Consider the following 22431-nt stretch of genomic DNA (forward strand, 5'->3'; position numbering starts at 1 on the left):
GCTAGTTTTCTGTAGTCTCAAGTGCATCACTGATAAGTGACAGTAACTCTGCTTAATATATGGAACTCAGGAACTTGCAATTCTCACTTTTTTGAGGGGGAGGAGGAAGAAAGGTGAGGAAGGCGACTTATTCTGAAACACTTAATAAAAAAAAAAAGGTAACGTCATCTAAGAATGAAGAGCTATACTATGAGTGTATCAGTTGTGAAATTTAAGATTCCCAACAAAAGAATCTCATTTAAAAATTGTCCCAACTTGACTACTCTACAAAGCTACTAGTGAAATAGTTTCTTCATACTAGTCTCTCTTCCAGGAGAACCCTTAAGCAAAAAGCTTTGAGTATCCTGTTTTGACTCAGATACAAAAAGCCTTTACCTGCTGCTGTATGCAGGTTCCGTTTTGCCTACATACTTTTGGATGTCCTGATGTCAGCCAGAAAGTATCTGAGTAAGCTTCTGTTAATTAAACTTTTTTTTTTCGAACAGATTCCAAGTATGAAAAACTGGGAACTGAGGCACCAAAGGAGATTAGGAGTTTTGTGCACCTACACATGCACCTGCAACATGGTGGTTTTGGGGGGACAGTATAAAGATGAAAAAGATATGAAAAGCAGCAGATCATTTCAAAGCATCTGTGAACAAATTAAACCAGTTTCCTTTTACATAGTGCCAAGCTACGCGCACTGAATCTCCCCAACCACCAACCTCAGCCATCACCATTATTGTTTAATATTTGCTTCTGGTACTACCCACAACATGCTAGGTGTTTTCCCACACATTCACATATCTCTGCCACCCACCAACCTCACTGCATACCTAACCAGTATCCAGGGAGGAGACCCTTTCTGGTATCCCCTACCATTCCCCTGCATACCTAACCAACATCCACAGCGGACACCCTCCCTGGTAACCTCCATCACCCCCCTGCATCCCTAACCACAATCCACGGAGGATACCCTCCCTGGCATCCCCAGCTCCACCCTGCATCCCTAACCAGCATTGAAGGGGACACCCTCCCTGGTATCCTCATTTCCTGCCTCTCTAGCCAGCACCCGCGGGATACACACGCGATCCTCCTCTCCATGTATCCGCGGGGGAGGGGGCGGGGGTGTCACCTTACCCAGCATCCCCAGCCCCTTTCCCCGCCCGGGGGCAGGACGGGCTGCCCGGCCCCGTCCCTGCCAGTCCCCACCAGCTGGGACTCGGCCGTTGTCTCCTCCCCTCGCCCGCACTCACTCGCCAGCCGCGGTCCATCCAGCCCCCCGCCGCCGCCGCCGCCGCCTCCTCCTCCTCCTCCTCCGCCGGCGCCGTGGCTGCCCCCCAGCTCGGCCTTCTTAGGCCCCACCGCCGCCGCCGCTCCGGGGGCTGCCCCGTGCGGGTAGCCGGGCCCGGCGGCGGGGACGCTGGGGCCGGGCAGGCCGAGCGGGAGCCCCCCGAGGGCGGGCGGGGGCCCGGGGCAGGCGGGGGCGGCGCCGGGCTCCTCATGCAGGAACTGGCACTCCTCCCCGTAGAAGCAGGTCTTGTCCTTGGCGTAGTAGCGGCAGAACTTCAGCTTCAGCCCCGCGCCGGGGGCCGGGCCCGGGACCCCCACCGCCCCGACCCCCGCCGGGGCCCCCGCCACCGGAGACGGGCCCGCCGGGGACGGGCAGGGGAGGCCGCCGCTGTTCATGGCAACGCCGCCAGCCTCAGCACCATGGGGAGGGGCCCGGGAGCCGCCGCCGTCACCCGGCGCTCCGACTCCGGAAGGGGGGAGCCGGGGGCGCGATTGTGCTTCTCTTAAAGGGGCCGCGCGGCTCAGCCCACCGGGGTGAGGAGCAGAGGCGGCTCGTCAATGGGCCCGGGCCAGGGCTTGTTTATTCCATTTTCCTCTTCCTGAGCGGACGCCCTGCTGCGCATGCGCGGGAGAAGGGTGTTCTGGGTAATCCAGGACGAGTGGGGCGCTGGGGGACCCAGGCAGAGGGTCCCGCGCAGGCCTAGCGTGGGCGGGGCGGGGGTAAGGGAGCGCGCGCCTCTCGTCAGTGGCATGTCCCCGCGCGTGGCATCCTGGCCGTGTCGTGCCTGCTGGAAACACCTCCCAGGAGGCCGCAGCCTGAGCTGCTGCCCTGGCCCCGCGCATTCCGCTGCCTCGGGGGGAACCATGTGAAAGCATCAGGGCCCTCGCAAGTGACGAGCTGCGCCTGGCTTGGCTCAGAGGCTGTTGTACTATTGGGTTTCCGGGAAGTGGGCTGGCGAAGCCTGCCCACCGCTGAAGGATTCCCCTCCCTACAGCCCAAGGGGAGGATCCACAGGACCACAGAACCCACTGATTACGGGGGACAAGTAATAAAAGAACAGGGACAGGAGTGTGGTCAAAGGGTCATAAGAAGGGAGCCTGATGGGGACACCGAGCAGAGAGCCCCGTACAGCACCCACTGCTCCTCCAAGGGGTCAAGGGAGCCAGCGGATGCCACCCAGAGGAACTCCGCCCGGATACGTAAATGGACTAAGGATCGGAAACAAGCCCGAGAGTCACCGGAGTCTCCATTGACCAACCTCCTCTCCCTGGTTGCGTTGATGGCCATTTTAGCCAGGGCGAGGAAGAGGTTGACCAGGAGGTCCCAGGACTTTGTGGGGCCACGGATAGGGAGTGCGTAGAGAAGGAGGTGAGGGGAAAAGTGCAGCCAGAAACATAATAGGACGATGAGGAGCTGGTATAGGGGCTGCAACCTGGCGCACTCTTAAGTAAACGTGCACCAGGGTCCCCCTCACGCCACAGAAGGGGCAGGTATCTGGGACGGGTAAACCGCGCCAAGTACACGCCCATGCTCACGGCCCCATGAAGGAGCCGCTAACTAATATCCCTGGCGGGCCTCGCGACCAGGGTGGAGTAGAGGCTGGCCCACCGGGGCTCCTCACCCTCCAGAGGTGGCAGGAGGTTCCGCCACTTTGTACTGGGGTGGGACACGAGGGTGAGGAAGTGAAAGGTGTGGAGCATGAGGGTGTTGAGCTGCTTCCTTGGCGCGGTTTGGAAACGGGCAGGCTGCAGGTCATGCAGCCGGCTTGCGGAGAAGGGGCAGGGGCCTCAGAGGCTATTACGCAGGGTTGTGTTCATGCCTCCTCCTTTGGTGCCTGCAAACCCCCCCGCACTCAGCAAAGAATAAGTAGCCATTGATCAGCACCAGGGTGCTCCTGCAAGGCAAACAAACAAATCAGGGAGGGGTTTGCAGTGTCAGGGAGGGGTGCTGCAGCCCAGCCCTCCCTCCTGTGGGTGAGTTCTCCGGCCTGTGTTGTTATCTGGGAGGTCAGACTAGATTATCATCCTCCACTACCTTTTAGCATAGTTTACTTGTAGCTAGGTAAATAATGTTTTAAAACACAGCGTCCTTCTGATGGTTTGTTAACACAACGTGAAATCCTGCCCTTGTTCAAGTAAATGGGAAACTCCCAGCTAACGTCACTGGAATTTTACCATTTACTTCAGTGGAGCCAGGATTTCACTCATCACCTTCAAACGTGGCACTGATTCAAAATGCATTTAGGGAAAAAAACTTTCTGTGATATCTCTGCTGTATTCTGTAGCTAAACCCACTTTCAAAATATGCAGACTTAAAGAAAGTGTACCATGTTAGCAGTTTTCTTCACTTGCATTCCACCAGGAGAGAGGCTGCCTTGGCCACACTTCCGCCTTTAAAATTATGAATATGTGAGTACTCGTACTGACCTCAAATGAGACAGGTGAGGTGAGGGCTGTAGAATTATTATCAAGTGACAGAAAATGAGGCATATTATGGTGATGGCAAGGTAATTCAACAAGAAAATCCAGGGTTTTCAATTTTCGATGATATGCGGGTATGGATAAATATTTGGTATGTTTATACAATATATGGTGTGAAGAAAAATATATCCTGAGGATAACTTTAAATGTATATATAGATTACATTATTTGTGTGCAGTGCAACCATGTCTGTCCCAGGATATTAGAGAGACAAGGAGGGTGAAGTAATATTTTTTATTGGACCAACTTCTGTTGGTGAGAGACAAGCTTTTGAGCCACACACAGGTCTGCATCTTGCCTTCCTCACCAACACATTGGTCCAATAAAAGATACTACCTCATCCACTTTGTCTTCCATTGTTATTTATAAACGTCTTGTACTATTGTCTGTTCTAACTCAGTAGGCTACCACATATTGTGTCATGATATCAATTTTTAATCAGAACTCCCCATTCAGCCGCAGCTCCAGGCACCAGCACACCAAGCGCCTGCCTGGGGCAGCAAGCTGCGGGAGGCGCCCTATTGGTCCCTGCGAGGGCGGCAGTCAGGCAGCCTTTGGCAGCTTGCCTGCAGGAGGTCTGCCAGTCCCGCAGATTCAGCTGCAATTTGGCGGCGGGTACACCGAAGCCACAGAACTGGCAGACATCCACAGGCAAGCCGTCGAAGGCAGCCTGCCTGCTGTGCTTGGCGCGGCAAAAAAGCTAGAGCCACTCCGTCCCCATTTTAACCAGTGGCCCTTTTTTAGTTTTGTAGACACTGTCCTAAAATTCTAATATATTCTTTTTAAAGGAGCTAATACAATGTGTATATAGCAATGAGAATATCTCATGTTCTTTCACTAATGTAACCCTCCTCCCATTCTTCCCCATTTCCTTACAGCCTAACCTTGCTGTGTTTTCTCTTATTTAAACTTAAATCTTCTGCCAGGGACCTGTCATTTCTTAATTACCTGAAAACACCATAGACAACTATGACATTATGTAAATACTAAATAATATTGTAAGGCTGTTTCTGCAATGTCTGTTCTCCTTTGTAGATGAAAGGTGGGGGTTTGGACACACCCTCATTTTGAGTTTCATGACAGGATTCGGGAAAGATTTCCAAAAGCATAACTGTAAATTTCATGCTGAAAAACAAACAACAAACTCCTTCTTCATGGATGTTTGAAAACTGACTTAAAATTAATGCAAAATAAGGGATTCTCCCTTTGGATGACTGAGACTGAGCAAACCTGCCATTTTAAAGGCGTGTTTAAAGACTCTAGGGATGAAGAATTTTGTTATGTGGGTTTTCAATGAGTCATTTGCAATCTCAAAAATTTTTAAAAGTCTTTCTGAGTCAGACTGTCTCCACAGTTTGTGACACAGTCCTTGCAATTATATATATAGCAGAAGAATAGCCGTATTTTTAAGGACCTTGAATATTATTTTGGTAAGAAAAACGTTTTCTGTGGAATTAAGATCCCTTTTTGTTTTGCTTAGACTCATTACGCCTCTACCCCGATACAACGTGACCCGATATAACATGAATTCGGATATAACGTGGTAAAGCAGTGCTCCGGGGGGGCGGGGCTGCACACTCTGGTGGATCAAAGCAAGTTCGATATAACGTGGTTTCACCTATAACGCAGTAAGATTTTTTGGCTCCCGAGGACAGCATAATGTCGAGGTAGAGGTGTATTATAAAAAACAGAAAATCGAACTGCAATCAAGATGCTTTGACAGTTTGTACGAAAAGAGATTTTCAAGAATGAGTGGGATTTTAAATGTCACATTGAAACAAATAAAAATACTCCCTCGTCACATAAAGACTTTAAAAACTTTTTTAAAAGGCTGTCTTAAAGTTAAACCTCAGACCACAGTTCTAGCAATTAGCATTATTGGTATTACTTTTTCAGGTGGTTGCAAACCAAGGGAGAGCAAATGAATTGCTTGGTTGAAGAGGTTGGTCAGAAAGATCCAGGCCCATCCTATCCAACCAGTCAGGGTTCTGTTATTTGCTTATTGTATGGTGATCAAGTCATAGTCACTGCAAATGTCCCTTTGTGGAATGCAACTGCAGCCACACCTGCTCTGTGAGATTTGCAACTCACTGGTGTCCATTAGAGTCCCCATTCAATGAATGACATCTGGGTTCAGCCCTTGCCTGGGTTAGCTCCCGCTACAACCAGTCATTGATCTGAGAACACCCCATAATGCCAGAGCACTGCCCATTCGCTGGTGAGGTATCTACATAGTGTACATCCATGGGGATGTTAGACCATGTCCAAATGAAAGGATAAAGTTGTCTGTTGGGCAGGGCCAGCTCTACAGTTTTTGCCGCCCCAAGCAGCGCACCGAATTGCCGCTGCGGACAGCGGGGGCAGTCCGTGTGCCCTTAGGGCGGCAGGCGCGTTTCTGAAGGGGCAGCAATTCGGCGGCAGCTTCTATATTTGGCTGAAGCCACCCCAGACAGCTAAACATAGAAGCTGCCGCCGAATTGCCACCACCGCGGAAACGTGCCTGCCACCCTAACAGTGCACGGACGGCAATTCGGAGCGCTGTTTGGGGGCAAAACAGCAGGGACTGCCGCCTGTTGCAGAATGCCACCCCAAGCACCAGCTTGGAATGCTGATGCATGGAGCCAGCCCTGCTGTTGGGGAGCAGTACAAGTTGGCTAACCCAGTTGTATTGGAGTGGGAGGTCATTCATTTTAACTAGCTTCTAGGGAATTTTCTGAGATTCCCCTCAGAAGCTGTGGGATTTCCAGTCTTATTAGGGGAAACCAACCTACCATTGTGCATCAGATCAGGACAGATGAAGATCCCCTCAACTGAGGGAGATTCTCTTGTTGTTCAGGAATATATAGAAGACAATCATGAACAGCATTACGCCATACAGTACTTTCAGCAAGACATCAAATTTCTAACAGGGCTGTAACTTTATGATTGAACCACAAAGAATGAGTAATGGAAATAACATCCTGAGTCAGACGTGTGACCTAGTGGGTTCTGGCAGATTTCACTTATACTGGAATCACTGGAGAAAATAGCTTTCTCCAGGCTCTTAAGGGTTTTTGCACCATGGCTTTTTGAATACATGGAGCTCCTGTGAGAAGGTTTGAGCTTGCAGAAGGATGTGCAAACATCTTTTACATCAAATGACTATCGACTACATGACAGTAGGTAGGTGGCTCTACCTTTTTAGCAGGTATTGAAACCTGACCAGGAGTTGCAGTTTAATTGCTACTAATTCTCTGGGGCAGTTGTGATTAATTAGATTCCATCCTGAATATAATGAGAGGTGGGATTAGCTAGAATTTATGACAGACAGACCTAATAGAAAGAATCTTAGGAGGGTAAGAACCCAAGGAGAAAGCTTAGACAGACCTACCAAACTTATGGAGAAGGTGCACATTGTGGATTCTGTTGTGTTATTTTGGATTTACAGTTTTGTTAATAAAGCCACGCTCCAGGAGGAGTGACGTTTTGATTCTACAGTGACAGTGTAGCTTTTTTTCAGTGCTGGGAAAAGACTCCAACCTCTTAAAACATTCTAGCAAATATTTTTGATTGGGTATTTCACATTGCTACATTGTTATCAATGTAAATGGCTTTGACATTTAGGGATCAATCTCTTATAGGCTCATGTAGTGACTTCACTGCCCAACATCTGACTGAAGCAGTGGAAGAGTGTTATTTTGTGAAAGGTCTGGTTAGAGAGTCTGATACCGTTTGCACACAGGCCATTTGGTATCTTTTTTTAATTAAGTACAAAATTACTACATCAGTATCCACCTGACTGAATACATCTACATCTGTGATTCAAAATCCTGACTACTCTATTCAATAAGAAGGGAAAGTCAATACAGAAAACAGAGCAATGACTGAAGTGTTAAAGACCTTTTTTGTATCAGTTTACACCAAAACAGTTAGCAGTGACTGGACGACTAACATAGTGAACATCAGTGTAAATGGGGTAAGATCTGAGGCTAAAATAGGGAAAGAACAAGTTAAGAATTAGGTGCCTTCAAGTCAATAGGGCCTGACAAAAATACACTGGGACCTGGCTGAAGAGATCTCTGAGCCATTAGCAATTGTCTTTGAGAATTTGTATCAGATGGTAGAGATAGTGGAGGACAGGAGAGGTCCCAGAGGACTGGAAAAGGGCAAATTAATTCCTGCTTATAAAAAGGGAAATTAGGACAACCCGGGAATCAGTCAGTTTAATGTTGGTACCCAGAAAGACAATGGAACAAATAATCAATTTGTAAGCACAAAGAATATAATAAGGTGATAAATAACAGTCAGCGTGGATTTGTCAAGAACAAATCATATCAAGCAAACCTAGTATCGTTCTTTGACAGGGTAACAAGACTTCTGGATGTGGGGAAGCAGTAGATGTGAGGTATCTTGACTTTAATAAGGTTTTTGATCCTGTCTCACCTGACCTTCTCATAAGCAAATTGGAGAAACAGCCTAGACCAGCGTTTCTCAAATGCAGCCATGGTGGCCACATGCGGCCACCAGGGGCTTTTATTACGGCCACAACCTCCTGGGTGGTGATTGAGAAGTGGTGGGAAGCAGTGGGCCACCAGCAGGAGTTGGTCCCTGCCCCCATTTGGAGCCACAAACACTGTAGGAGCAGGCAACCAGTGTGAGTTTCCCACCTTCCTAGGGCCGGTGTGGTTTGGGCTTTGGGCTTCATCTCTGGGGTGGTGGGCAGCAGGCTCTGGCCATGCAACGGTGGGCTTCATCCCCCAGCTGCAGGGCTTTGGACTCTAGCCCCAGGCTCATACCCTCTATGTCATCCCTGGTCTCTGCTGCCTTCTCCATCCCTCAGTCATGCAGCTGGACCCCGGGATCCAACCCCGGACTCATCCCCCACATTGCTCCGACCCTTGCTACCTCTTTCAGCCCCCCATTGCCCCTTACCCTCCTTACCCACCTCCCCATCGAGGGTTTAATGTGTCTCCCACCTTGCCAGGGATGAGTAAGTCTGCTGTGAAAAGTGATATTAACAAATATACAAATATGGCTTTTCACAGGAGCAGACTTACTAGTTAGCAGTTTTTTTTAAATCAACCAAAAAAAGCAAAACACGCAAAGCACCTTATTTGTGTTTCTATTCCGTTCACATCTAGTAAAGATTAGAGACAACTGTACATTCTTTTTATTATTTACTCTGCAAAAAAACCCTACATAAATAAATAACTATGATTTGGACATGGATATGTGCATATTTATTGTTTTTTTTCTAAAGTTAATTAAGTATTTAAGGAAAAATTATCAGAGCAGCCACCAAAAAATGTATTGTGAGAACCCCTGGCATAGATTAGCCTTCTATATGATGAGTGCACAACCAGCTGGAAAACAGAGAGTAGTTATCAATGGTTCACAGTCAAGTTGGAAGGACATATCAAGTGGGGTCCCACAGGGATCTGTCCTGGGTCCAGTTCTATGAATATCTTCATAAATGATTTGGATAATGGCTTAGAGCAATGGTTTTCAACCTGTCGTCCATGAAACCCTGAGGATCTGCAGACTATGTCTAAGGGCCTACAAAAGGTTGTCATTACCCACAGAACAGAGGTTTTCAACTATTGGGTTCCTGAGGGTCTGCAGATTGTCTAAGATTTCTAAAGGGGTCCACCCCTCCATTCAGTTTTTTTGGGGTCTGCAAATGAAAAAAGGTTTAAAACCACTGGCTTACAGAGTACAGTTATAAAGTTTGCAGATAATACCAAGCTGGGAGGGGTTGCAGTTGCTTTGAAGGACAGAATTAGAATTCAAATTGATCTTGAAAAACTGAAGAAATAGTCTAAAATAAATAGGAAGAAATTCAATAAGGACAAATGCAAAGTACTCCACTTAGGAAGGAATAATCAATTGCACACATACAAAATGGAAAATGACTGCCTAGGAAGGAGTACTGCAGAAAAGGATCTGGGGGTTACAGTGGGTCACAAACTAAATATGAGTCGACAATGTAATACAGTTGCAGAAAGAACAAACATCATTCTGGGATGTATTAGGACAGGTGTTGTAAGCAAGACATAAGAAGTAATTCTTCCACTCTATTCAGCACTAATAAGGCCTCAATTGGAGTACTCTGTCCAGTTCTGGGAACCACACTTCAGGCAAGATATGGACAAATTGGAGAAAGTCCAGAGAACAACAAATATGATTAAAGTTCTAGAAAACATGACCTACGAGGACAGACTGAAAAAACTGGATTTGTTTAGAGATGAATTTGTGTGTGTGTGTGTGTGGATGATGATAGTCTTCAAATATGTGAAAGGCTGTTATAAAAAGGAGCGTGGTAAATTGTTCTCCTTATCCAATGAGGATGGGACAAGAAGCAATGGAACAAATTACAGTCTTAGGAAGATTGTGGAAATCTCTGTCCTTGAAGGTATGGGATAGTCTAGATAATACTTTGTCCTGCTTCAGTGTACGGGACTGGACTAGATGACCTGTTGAGGTCCCTTCCAGTCCTACAGTTCTATGATTCTATGAATGTGTTGAGGTAGAGGAGGTGAACGCCATAAAACTTAGTTGTCAGAATTAAGGCTACATTTTAGTCACTGGTATTTTTAGTAAAAGTCACAGACAGGTCGTGGGCAATAAACAAAAATTCATGGCCCGTGACCTGTCCATGACTTTTACTAAAAATACCAGTGAATAAAACTTGGGGCGGGGGAGGGGGACGACTGCCTGGGGACCCTGCAGGTGCTGGAGGAGGATGACCCGGCTGCTTGAGTGGGGGCAGGCGATGGTGTGCAGCCCAGGACCCCCACTAGTGCTCGGGCGTGGAGTTGGCAGGGCCAGCAGGCTCCCTATATGGCTCCACGCCTCCCCCTCAGCAGCAGCAGAGTTTGGGTGTAGGCGGGGGTTGGGGCACGGGACAGAGTGAGGCGGGCTCTAGGCGGCACTTACCTGGGGGGCTCCCCGGAAGCAGCAGCATCACCCTTGCTTAGCTGCTAGGCGGAGGCGTGGCCAGGCAGCTCTACTACACACTGCCTCCCCCTGCAGGCACCGCCCCTGCAGCTCCCATTGGCCACAGTTCCCAGCCAATGGGAGCTGCGAAGCCAGTGCTCTAGGTAGAGGTAGCATGCAGACCTGCCTGACCATGCCTCTGCCTAGCATCTGAGTGAGGGGAATGTCACCGCTTATGGAGAGCTCCCAAGGTGAGTGCCACCCAGAGCTCTCCTCACCCATCCCGTGCCCTGTCCCACACCCAAACTCTGCTACTGGGGGCAGGGGCGTAGTGGCCCGAGACTGCCCCAGCAGCAGCCAGTGCGCCTGGTGCAGGGGCTGTCTGAGCTGCCCCTGAGCCAGGTGCACCGGCCGCTGCAGAAATCAGAGGTCATGGAAAGTCATGGAATCTGTGACCTCCGTGACAAACTCGTGGCCTTAGTCGTAATCCGTAGTGGTGTTCCTCAGTTTGCAATACCTTCTCTAAGTTCCCAGGAATCCTAGGTTTTTTTCCTGCCTTAGGGATCTTTTTCTTTCACACTCATCTGACTATCTCCCTCACTCCTTCAAATCTCTCCAGCTTCCCATTTCCCGTCACATCATGTTTAAACTGGTTTTCATTTCAACATCAGAAGCCAACATAACTGCCCCAGTCTGCATCTCCAAGCTAGTCTTTTTAACACATTGCTGGCTCTGCTTTGCCAGTGACATCAACCTCAATGCTCTGTTCACTCACTTCTGCAATTGTCTCTGTGAAATTTTCTATGCAATCCTCAATGTGTAAAAGGCCTTCCCAGTTCCGGTCCATCAAGCTACTACACTCTTTTCATTTAAATCCCTCCAAAAGGTTTGTTTTCCATGATGCCCATAAGAAATTATTCAACCAATACTAATAACAAAAATCCTAGTCATTGCTCCTGCTGGGTTTCATAGCACATACTAGCTACACTGAGTCTGTCTTGCTTAGACTGCAAGTTCTTTGGGGCAGGGATTGTCTGTATTTTGTGTCTTGTACAGTGCCAAACATCATCATAATAATAATAATAATAATAATTGGAGATATACCAATCTCCTAGAACTGAAAGGGACCCCGAAAGGTCATCAAGTCCAGCCCCTTGCCTTCACTAGCAGGACCAAGTGCTGATTTTGCCCCAGATCCCTAAGTGGCCCCCTCAAGGACTGAACTCACAACTTATTGCTACTGCTTTATAAATAATGAATAAAATAAGAATAAAATGAAGAATAATGAGACGTTCTGGAACTACACCACCTCCTCTCACTCCAACAATGAGTTATGATATGGGCGCCCTAGCTGAGGCAAGCAGCTTTATTTAGCCAAGCTCCACCTTTCCAGCCATTGCCAATGGACGGGGCAAATTACAGGAGTAATTGAGCTACAACATCAGATGCATATGTGGAGAAAGATATGGAGATGTGATTTAGAGACTAGAGCAAAGGACCAGGATAGGCTAACAGTGAGGGCCTTCCACTTTTAGATAGAATGACTCACTAACTCACTGTGAGAGTGGGCAAGTCAGGTGACCTTTTTTTGTACTCTAGACAAGCAAGCTGTAAAGCAAGCCATGGTAGGTCCTCACAGCTGCTGTATCTAAGTTTGAGCTTTCTTGTGGAGATTAATAGCTTCCTACACCCACCCACACAAACTGCTGCTTTATTCCTGTTCCAGCTCCACTTTCATTGGTAACAAATTTGTCTGTGATATTAGAAACAGAAACTTCTCATTAAGAGTCTTAAACTGAGCAAGTCAGCTGATAGATTCTGACTAACAAAGTCTTAACCATCTGGAAGGGGCAGCTCTCAGTTTTAAAGTTTTCTCCCCCTTGTGATGACAAATGTTGCTGCATATTTCAATGAGACATTTAGAATCTCACTCGGATTTTTGCTTTGAATCTTCCTCTTTCAAATTGTTATCACAGCTTGAATGATGCACCTCCCTAAAGATACCAACAAATTATGTGGACTTTCAGCCATAGACTGAGCAGCAGAAACTGCAGTTGCTTCAAAAATTGGATTGTAATTAAAAGTCAACTCTGTCCAACCTGCCCTGGTATATTTTTATCAACACTTATGAGCTAAGGATTCAGGGAACACAAGAGAGATAAATACAGTGGCACTAACATATCTAGTCTGGTTCACATAATGCAACTTCTGCAATGATCCTTGCAACAGAAGGAAGAGACTCTCTGTCCCTCAGAGAGGCCCCTTATTCCCCCTTTCACAGCCATTTCCTTTGGGTGCAGGTCTCAGTTATATACATTCTTGGGCCTTAAGCTTTTGAAGAAGTGGTTTCATGGTTTAAGGTTTGTGGTCACTGACGCGCACCCTTAAGAGAGGCACCTGCTGCGCTCAGTTTCACTCAGTTGGGTCTGGGGACTGCAGGCTCCAGTCAGGCAGGAGAATCTCTGGCACCAGCAACCATGAGACCACACCAAGCCAGCACCTGCACCAGCAGCAGCCCTCTTCAGCTGCTTGGTAAGGGCACACACAGTACAAAGCCTCCTTCAGTCCTCCCTTACTATTATCTGATTCTTTTCTTCTTTTTTTCTCTCACTTCTGCATCCCCACTCTCTCCCTCTGTCTATCCCCTCCTGCTTCTCTTCTCTTACCCCTTCCATGGCTCTTTCACTCAGTCTTTTCTGCCCATCTCCTTTGACCTCCCTCTCACTCTTTTCCCCTCCTTTCTTCTCTTCCTTGCATACTGTTCTCTCTCCGTCTCCTCTCCACCTTCACAATCTCCCCCTTCCCCATCCTCTTTCGGCTTTTACTCTCAGTGCACCCAGATTCATCGCATGTACAAGTAAGGAGTTCAGACTTAATGACAAAGTGGTTGTTTTCCAGTGTAAAGAATAGTAATGCAGGCTTGTTTGGATTGTTTTAAGCAATATGGGGCAATTTCTTAGCTAAACCTTATATGGAATACCATGGCAGAGTAAGATTTAATATTGCATTTGTGGGTTATTTGGTGGTGTTTTAGAGTAAATTATGTTGTTTTGTATTTCTGTTCTAGGGTGTAAATGGAAGAACACATCATATTAAAATGTAGCAACTTCTGCCTGATTCAGTGCTACTGCAAAGCTTTTAGCTTTTAAAGACTTGGTTTCCCATTTTAAAAAAAATATTCCAAATGTTTTAATGTTAGGAGAAACGCAGAACACATTTATTGTATGTGAGATGCTTCCAAGCTACTTTCCTTTGTCTCTGAAATAAATGTTCCTTGCTTGAGGTGAGCTTGATCTAGTTGTTACAAAATTCAGGAATGTCAATCAGGAGAGAGGTTTTTGTTTTTTTCCTGGCTCTGCCACAGCCCTGCTGTATGACTGGAAAAGTCATTTAATGATTTTGTTTCCCCAGTTGTATAAAGTGGATAATACAACTTATCTGCCTTCCAGAGCTGTTATTAGGTATGGTTCATTAATGTTTGTAAACCTATTTGAGATCTGCCAAGGGAAGGTACAATAGAAATGAAAAGGATTATTTTATGATCTCCTGCTGCAAATGATTCTAATGAAATGAGTACTAAGCAAAACCTGTCAGGCTTAGATTTTGGTGTATTTTCTTCTAGAAAAGCAAAGGATGCAAACACAGTACAGTAATCTTTGTGGAAACAGAGTTAGTGTAACATCCAATCTTGGGCTTTGTTAGTCTTACACAGTGCATTAAAAACTAACCATAGTGTTACTATTAATTATTATCTGTATTACTGTAACCCTACAGCCCTCCACTGGGATCAGGGCCTCATTGAGTTAGGTGCTGTACAAACAGATAGTGAGAGACATTCTGTGCCCCAAAGACAAGATGGACAAAGCGAGAGAGAATGGGAGTATTATTACCTCCATTGTGTACCATGGTTAATTGTGTAGATATATAATTTGTCAATTCAGAAGTACAACAAGATTTTCACTGGGGATTATTGTCTCCATGCATATACAAATATGGTGCTTTTTAAAAAAAATCATTTTTAGAGTAGGAATTATGACTTTAGTGAGTGATAATGAGCTTCTTAAAATTGAAGTAACCATTTCCTAAAACTTTCTAAAGGTTCTTCATTATTACTCAGAAGTTTGAACTGAAAACGAATAATGTAGCAGGTCCAGGTCTGGCAGACTTTATACATCTGATTTTAAAATGTCATCAGAAAACTGTATTTGCCCAACAAAGAAAAGTTATGTTAAATAACATTCAGAGATTCTCTAAAACTAAGATGATCAGGAAACTATAAAGTTAAGACTTCCACTCTATCTTTACCTCATATATCTGCATTTGCAGAAATCTCAGAACAGAGTGTCCTACGTTTGTTATTTGTTGCAATAACCAGGCAGCAAGACTTTGGAAAGGAATCCTGGGAGCATTATGAACCAGAACTTGTTTGGTTTATGACAATTAAAAGCTCCTCCCCTAATTGCTTTTCTGGCCATCCTAACCAGACACATGTGGTTAAAGGTAATATTATCTGGGGTGAAATTAGTTTCATTTGCACAAATCCAGGGAAGTGAAGTGCAGAGAGGTGGGGGAATAGGGCTGTTGTGCAGCTGCCCTCCCCACTTCATCCTGCAGTTTATGGGATGGAATCATTGCCTTTCTATGTCACTTGTGAATATGCATAATCACTGAACCTGAAACTGTCCAATGCCACCTTTCATGGCAGCCTATATGGGGCTGCCACTAAAATCTCTGCAACCACTATGGGTACAGAGACCCCATGTGGCTTTAGTAGTGGACCTCTCCATGCAGCCTCAATTGTGAGGAGCATGTAGTGCAGAGGGATTTGTGTTGGTTTGACTCACCAGAGTGAATTTCACCCTTAAGAAACAGTCCTGTTTCGTTTATATTTGCTACATTAATTTTTCATGACAGCTTTTCATGGGGTTTCCTGTAGTTTCAGGACAAATTAGAGGAATCAAGTCATGAGTTACTGATTTAGGTCCCAGTCTTGCAATGACGTTAATGGACATTTTGCATAAGAGCTGCAAGTTCAGGCCCTAAAAAGCTCCAGACTAGACAGCAGTTTCTCTGATTGCGCAAAAGCTGAAAGACAATAACACTGACATACATATCACGGAGCCTATAGAAAACAAAACTGAAGTGTGTAACATTCCTATGCAGGAGTACCAGAGAAGTCTGAGACTGGAGATTTCATTTCTATTTTTTAAACAGATAACAGAATTATTTGGGACCTAGATTTCTCCAGAATTTGTCAGTCTCACTGCAACGCAAAGATTACCTTCTTGTAAACCAATGGATAAAACACTCTAGAGTGTGTTCAGACATAGACCCATGCCACTGCCAGAAATGGTAAATCAGTAAACATCCAAGAGGCAGAATCATGTTTTATCCTGACTACACTCTCCTGAAGCATGTTAAACCTTTACGCAAGCCAAACAAATTCTTTGTACAAAACTAGTACATGCTCCGCTTACATGGTAAAACACAGTCGGATCTACTGGACCACAATGTATCATTGCTTTGTCATACATTATAAAATCTTTTTTGTATCAAAAATTTAAGAAATGTTATTTCTGAGATGAAGATTCCTGAAGATAAAAAGGATTATTTGGATTTTTGCAACTGACTAAAACTGAGCTTGGTCTATCCATGCTGTATTTCTTTTGAAGATAGACCCTAGCTTTTTTCATTTGGGGAAACCAAAGTTTGCCCAACTTTCAAGCAGATAAACATTTGGAAGATGTACTAATTCAGCATATACCTAGCTACCATAGACAGGCTCCTGTCCCTGGCCACTGTCATCCATTCTGGATCTGTGCTCATCAACAGTGGAGACCTTAATGGGAGGGATTACAGGTTCCCTGCACTGCTCCACTGAGTGAACTTTCTGCTACCAAAGTGAGATGGTATATCCAGGGCTGAATCAAGGCACAAGATTCATAAACTATCCTAGTTTACTCTTATTTAGGGTATGTAGAGATCTGTATGTATATGGAGAATATAACTTTCAAAAGAGCTGAATATAAAATAGCAAAAGCAGTATCATTTAGACCCATTCACTCAGTTACTGTTGTCTTCGCTGTCATTTTGCTCTGCCAAGTTGAAGCAACCAGTAACTAAGAAAACTCTCAAGGTCCCTTCCAGTCCTACAATCTATGAATCTATGAACTCTCCCCATGGAAATGTTCACTGAAAAATCCAGGGACATGAAAGTAACACTAACGTCAGAAATAATGAAATGGGGGAGTCAGGTTGTGGAAAAGAATTTCCAGAACCAAAAAAAAAAAAAGAAAAAAAGGAATAGCTGTAGAGGGTAACAAAGAAGACTAACTGGCTCACAAGACAGCAATGGAAGAGATCGAGGACTTCTCAGTTGAAGTGATCAAAACTATTATAATAATTAAGAGGAAAGCGGGACTCAGCAAAACTAGGTCACAGCCAAGAACATCTAGAATTGTATATCTGAGTGGGCAAGGAAAACCCAGCTTTTGATTCACTTTGCATTTAACACTGTTCCTCAGTTCCTTGACATATCCTCCCACGAAGATGCTATAGGAATCAAAATAGAAGCACAGTGCAAAATACTGGATATGGGACTGTTTGTCTCTGTAACCCTAAGATCTAACAGGGACATTATGTTTTGAAGGATAGAATCTTCTTTTTCCTGACATACTTCATGGAAGTCAAAAGGTTAAAAAAGACAGGATAGCTACTGTGTGGATGTCTTCCACCCAGTTCAGGTCCAACTAGGATAGTGAAGGAATATCTGTTGCCTATTCTAGGGCACATCCTTGGAAACCACACTGCTTAAAAAAGCAAACAACCTCCCCACCCACAAATTGACTTGTAAAGTAGAACAATAATTACGCTACTTTTTACAGTGTAGGTTTAATTGTTTAAGTAAGACTGTCTTGCTGTATGAGCCATAAGTATGTTTTGGACAAATACTTATTGGGTTACGGCATGTTCCTTTATGGTGTAAACACATTTAGTTTTACATTTATAAAAGTATTTTATAATTGTATTTTTTTTCACAGTTATCTGGCTCATTGCCGTATATGACATGCAGTGATACATTAGCACAAACCCTATAATTATTTTAAACATTTTATTGATTCATTTTTACCTCTTTTACACTTTTTTAGCAAAGCTCTTCTTAACTTGCTGACAGGCTTTTCCTCCCTCCAACAAACAGAACACAAGGAAACCAGCTGTAGTGGAAATTATTGTTTTAATTCAGAGGGGAAATGTATACGGTACTAGGGTGACAAAGAGTATCATTTCTTCAGTAACTGTCAGTGACACATACATTCTTGTGTTTTCGTTTCTCTATTTCATGGAAACTATTCTCTCTGGAGGCAAGTTATTATGGCCCAGACCCTGCAGCACTTCCTCCTGTGAGTACTTCATACTCACAAGAAGTTAGTAGCTCCATTAACATCAATGGAACTATTCTTGTAACAGGACTGAGCCCTCAGTGTGTAAACCTGATGGGTATTTTTGATATCCTTTTAAAAAACAATGCAAAAAATCTCATATTATCAGGTGAAGCTAGTGGGTTTATACAAATACTTTGGTTTTCACCTGAATAAATTGCATGGTTTTCATGGAATGGGCACAAGTTCACAAATCACTGTATATAGCCAAGAACCCTGATGGTCCAAAGTCACACGATGATTGGCTAGTTGGCTTTTTTTGATTATGTCTGTCACAGCCATTTACCAACTCCCAGTCCCATTTGGAACTTCAGCACACACACACGCACAGACACAAAATACTCTATGTCCCTGGATCAAGATGCAGTTAAGGGGCTGGTTATTATGGGGGACAAAAATAAGAAACCCGCGAGGATGGAAGATGAATGGAAGCAGTTATGGGAGTATGGAGAGTGAAGGTCTAAAGAAGAAAAAGTCTCTCTTTAAATCCTTCCACCAAATGGCAAGTTACTATTTCTTGTTTGCAGTGTTGTTGTAGCTGTGTCGGTCCCAGGATATTAGAGATAGAAGGTGGGTGAGGTAATATCTTTTACTGGACTATTTTTTGTTGGTGAAAGAGACAAAATTTTGAGCTATTTCAGCGCTGGTTGGTGGCCCTTTCCGTCACTTTTAACCTTCTTTCCAAATAGGGAACTTTTCAGCAGTCCAAATTAATGTGAATTTATAAATTAAAGTGAATTGAAAGTAGCTGTCAAGCCACAGAGTGCTCCTGGAAGAGCACTGACTGCAACAGGGCTGCATGCGGGCACAGGAGCCTACCTGCACAGAGCTCATGGCAGTATCGTGGCCCATGGGCCCAACATGTTCCCACTGTAGCCAAGAGAAGTTTTGCCATTTATTTAAATAGGAGTATGATACACACTCAGCTCCCACAAGCAAAATAACAGTATGGTAGTTTGAGAAATTTACTTTATAAAATTTAAGATGCAGAATCACAGGGACTGAAGGACAAATAACTTAGCAAGGTGAAAGGTAAATGAAAGTTTGGATAAAAAGAACATCAGATTGGAAATAAGGTGTACATTTTTAACAGTGAGGGTAATTAACCACTGGAATAATTGACCAAAGGTCGGCGTGGATTCTCTATCACAGGCAATTTTAAAATCCAGAATGGATGTTTTGCTAAAAGATCTGCTCCAGGAATTATTGTAGGGGAGTTCTATGGCCTGTGTTATACAGAAGGTCAGACTAGATGAGCACAATGATCCCTTCTAGCCTTGGAATCTATGTATTTGTCCAAGAGTTCTGAAAGAATTTAGGAAAGAAGTGGCTGAGCTGATCACAAATGCATACATTCTCTCATTAAAATCAGCTACTGTTACCAGAGCTATGGCAACTCCTATGTAGCTGGAAATATTAGAAAGAGAGGCAGAAAAATGGAAAGCTAATTAATATATACAAAATAATCCGAAACATAAATTCATTCAATGGGGAAAAGAAACCTGGACAGCATAAATGATGAAACAGGAATAGGAGTGACAAACAGCAAATTAGATACAAATTTGCAATGCAAGATGACAGCAAAAAAAGTCAGTAAGAGTTTGAGCTGCATATGCAGTGGTATCACATGAGAAACATTATTGATATTTGTGTCGTCATTATCCTTCTTGTCCCAGAGAGGGAAGCTGAAGCACAGAGAGGCAAAGCGACTTGCCCATGGATTCACAGTGAGTCAATGGCGGAGCAGACAAAAAATCCAGGTCTCCTGGCACACAGCCTGGTGTACCATTGAAGAAACAAATGTAGAAAGTGGGTGCCATGGACAGAGGAATATAATGCAAATCCCAAAATGGGATCACTTATCTAAAATCACTAAGTAACTATGAATCTGGCTATGATGAAGCTTATACATGACCATTAACCAGCCTCTTCTAACTAAGCAAGGTACAATAGTAAAAAGGAATAATTTTACTGAGAAATAAAAACTGATGAAATCTATACTCAGGGTGCGACAAATAGGTAAGGCTCAGTAGGTGGTGGTCAAACTCTTGGAAATGGTGACCAGGAAGAGGAGACTGATAATGAGTTAGGAGTGATGTGGTAGGATGCAGAGGTGAAGGAATACATTCCTCTTCCCCCACAGCTATTGCCTAGCTGATGATAGACAATGGAGAATGAGAAGAACTTTTAGGAAGATTGAAAACTGATTGGTGAGCAGAGCTTTGATGCACTTGTTACAGGTGTGACAGTCATCTTCTCTGGGCATATGTCAGGAGGAGGGCTGAAAATGGTGTTCCTGAAGTAGGCTGGATGGGAGCTGCTGCTTCTCCTTCATGCATTCTAAGAGATCTTTTAGATTTGGGCCTAGATGAAGGCACAATGGATTGGACAAACTGGAGATGTCTATTACCAGAACAGCCAAGAGAGATTTGTTATTTTGTGTTTTAGACTGATGTAGTATCTCTTCAAGAATGGGATAGTAAAGTCCAACAGAATAATAGGCAAGAAGATGAATGCACTTGCTGAATATTTATTGCTGCTGCACTTAGTTTGTTTGTCCTGGCTCCAAAAATAACATTTCTTGTTTCTTCAGAAATTAGTGCTAATCTGGAATTTTCTTTCAGCCTCGGAGATCCTTCCAAAAAGGGATAATACTTTAAGATTGATGACTTTGAATGAAAACAAGAGGATGTTTGAAATAGAGCTGTTATCCAAAAACACCAATGTGAAAGAGAAAATTAGGAGGAGGTCTGGTTTCCAGATTTTAAATCAATATTCTGATGATGTAATATTTATATTATTGTACTGTCCAGAGACCCTGTTGTTCAAGATGCTGCCCAGAAGAGTTTACAGTCGATGAGCATATCTACACAGTTTGTGCACCTATTTAACTAGTTTTTAGTTATTTGCATAGTCAGTAATTTTAGTTAATTTGGTGCATAAATTTTGCATAGACAAGGCTTAAGAAAACATTTACAAGTAATTTTTAAGAAAAATGGAATGCAAATCCTTAGCTTCCAATTAGAGAGAGAACTGGTTAAACTAGTTGTGAGCTGTGAAACTATCCATAAGGAATGCATATATATTCAATAAACATTGCTCTGTCTGAAGCAAATCCCATAAAGGAAATATGCAAAGGGAATTTGATTATAGGGCGTAAGGAATAGTTTGCATGTTGCATAAACAACTTAATTCAAAGAAGTCAAAGTTAGCATAGGGAAAAACATAATGGGTGAAATCCTGGACCCACTAAAACTGAGGGCAAAATTCCCATTCACTGTAAAGGGGCTAATGTGTCAGCCTGAGAGTAAGTGGGTGTATCTTTCGATGACTGTTGTGTCTGCTTTCTGTAGGGCTGAATTTAGCCCTTAGTGTGTAACACAGTCCACATAGGTTTTACTTGCATGCTAAAGGAGTGGAAAGATGTAAAATACACCAGATAAAAAGGGCACCATATTATTGGGTTTATTTTGGCACCCATTCAGGAAAGGGGGCTGGATTATATCTGTTCAGACTCCAAGATCAGCACTTCAGAAGCTTCAAAAGGGAGTTCATGCTTACCAGATCTAACATACTGTTCATGAAGATGAGATGCTTATCTAAGACTTTTATCATTTCTTGTCTTCACAATCTGAACCATCATTTGTTCTATCAAATTTGTGACTTGGATCCTCCTGTACAGAATTACATGTACACTAGCTTGTTTTCGGTATTTATTGTTTTATGTTTTGAACCTTGTTGCGTGTACAGATCTGTGACTGCAGTGAAACAGTCTGACATTGAACAGTATGGGCCAAAGCCTGCGGAGAATTCAATGGATAGGTTGGTGCAGGAAGAAGATGGAGGAAGGAAGTCTTCCTTCTGCCTCACTACCTCCAAGAAGCAGGGCAGGATTTCCACCTGGTGGTAAGAGGGGGTACTGCCACTAGTTCCACCAGTGCACCAAGGAATTGGGGAAGATTTTCAGCAAAAATGCTGTGGATGCAGACTGCTCCTTTTATGAAGCAGTAATCAGGTGCATCCTCCTGCCTCTCTCTCCCCACCACCAAAGGAACTGTGAGCTAATCTTCTCTGCAATTGGAGGATGGCTTTGCATATTAGTTGAGCTAGCCCTACTCCCTTGTTTTCCCTCTTCTTTGCCTCTCCCAGTAGTAAAGGGTGAAGTAGGGAAGTGAAGTGAAGCAGAGTGAAGTTTGCGTAGCCAAAGAGCTAGGAGATAGACCATACATTTTCTAGAAGCTGGGCATTATGTTTCAAGTATAATCTGAGTGTCTGGGGAAGGTCTCACAGAGATAAAATAGCGAGAGGCATCAGGAGCACTAAG

At 44.2% G+C, this 22431-nt stretch overlaps 2 protein-coding genes across 6 annotated transcripts in view; one reads left to right on the forward strand and one right to left on the reverse strand.

The window, feature by feature from the left end:
• Positions 1–1904, reverse strand: part of PAN3 (poly(A) specific ribonuclease subunit PAN3) — a 123942-nt gene extending 122038 nt beyond the window's left edge. For 4 of the 5 annotated variants that reach the window (XM_050937181.1, XM_050937182.1, XM_050937179.1 and 1 more), the window contains exon 1: positions 1236–1903. In XM_050937181.1, the coding sequence (XP_050793138.1) occupies positions 1236–1668 (433 nt within the window). In that variant the 5' untranslated portion in view covers positions 1669–1903. Of the gene's footprint in view, positions 1–1235 lie in introns of all 5 variants that reach the window. The other variant, XM_050937180.1, reaches the window with a different exon arrangement.
• An 11199-nt stretch (positions 1905–13103) lies between these two features.
• FLT3 (fms related receptor tyrosine kinase 3) overlaps positions 13104–22431 on the forward strand; it is a 70120-nt gene continuing 60792 nt past the window's right edge. Inside the window, exon 1 of the mRNA XM_050937361.1 lies at positions 13104–13200. Coding sequence (XP_050793318.1) covers positions 13146–13200 — 55 coding nt within the window. The 5' untranslated portion in view covers positions 13104–13145. The remainder of the gene's footprint in view (positions 13201–22431) is intronic.

Source organism: Gopherus flavomarginatus, chromosome 1 (genome assembly GCF_025201925.1).
Source record: "Gopherus flavomarginatus isolate rGopFla2 chromosome 1, rGopFla2.mat.asm, whole genome shotgun sequence".
NCBI classification, from domain to species: Eukaryota; Metazoa; Chordata; order Testudines; family Testudinidae; genus Gopherus; species Gopherus flavomarginatus.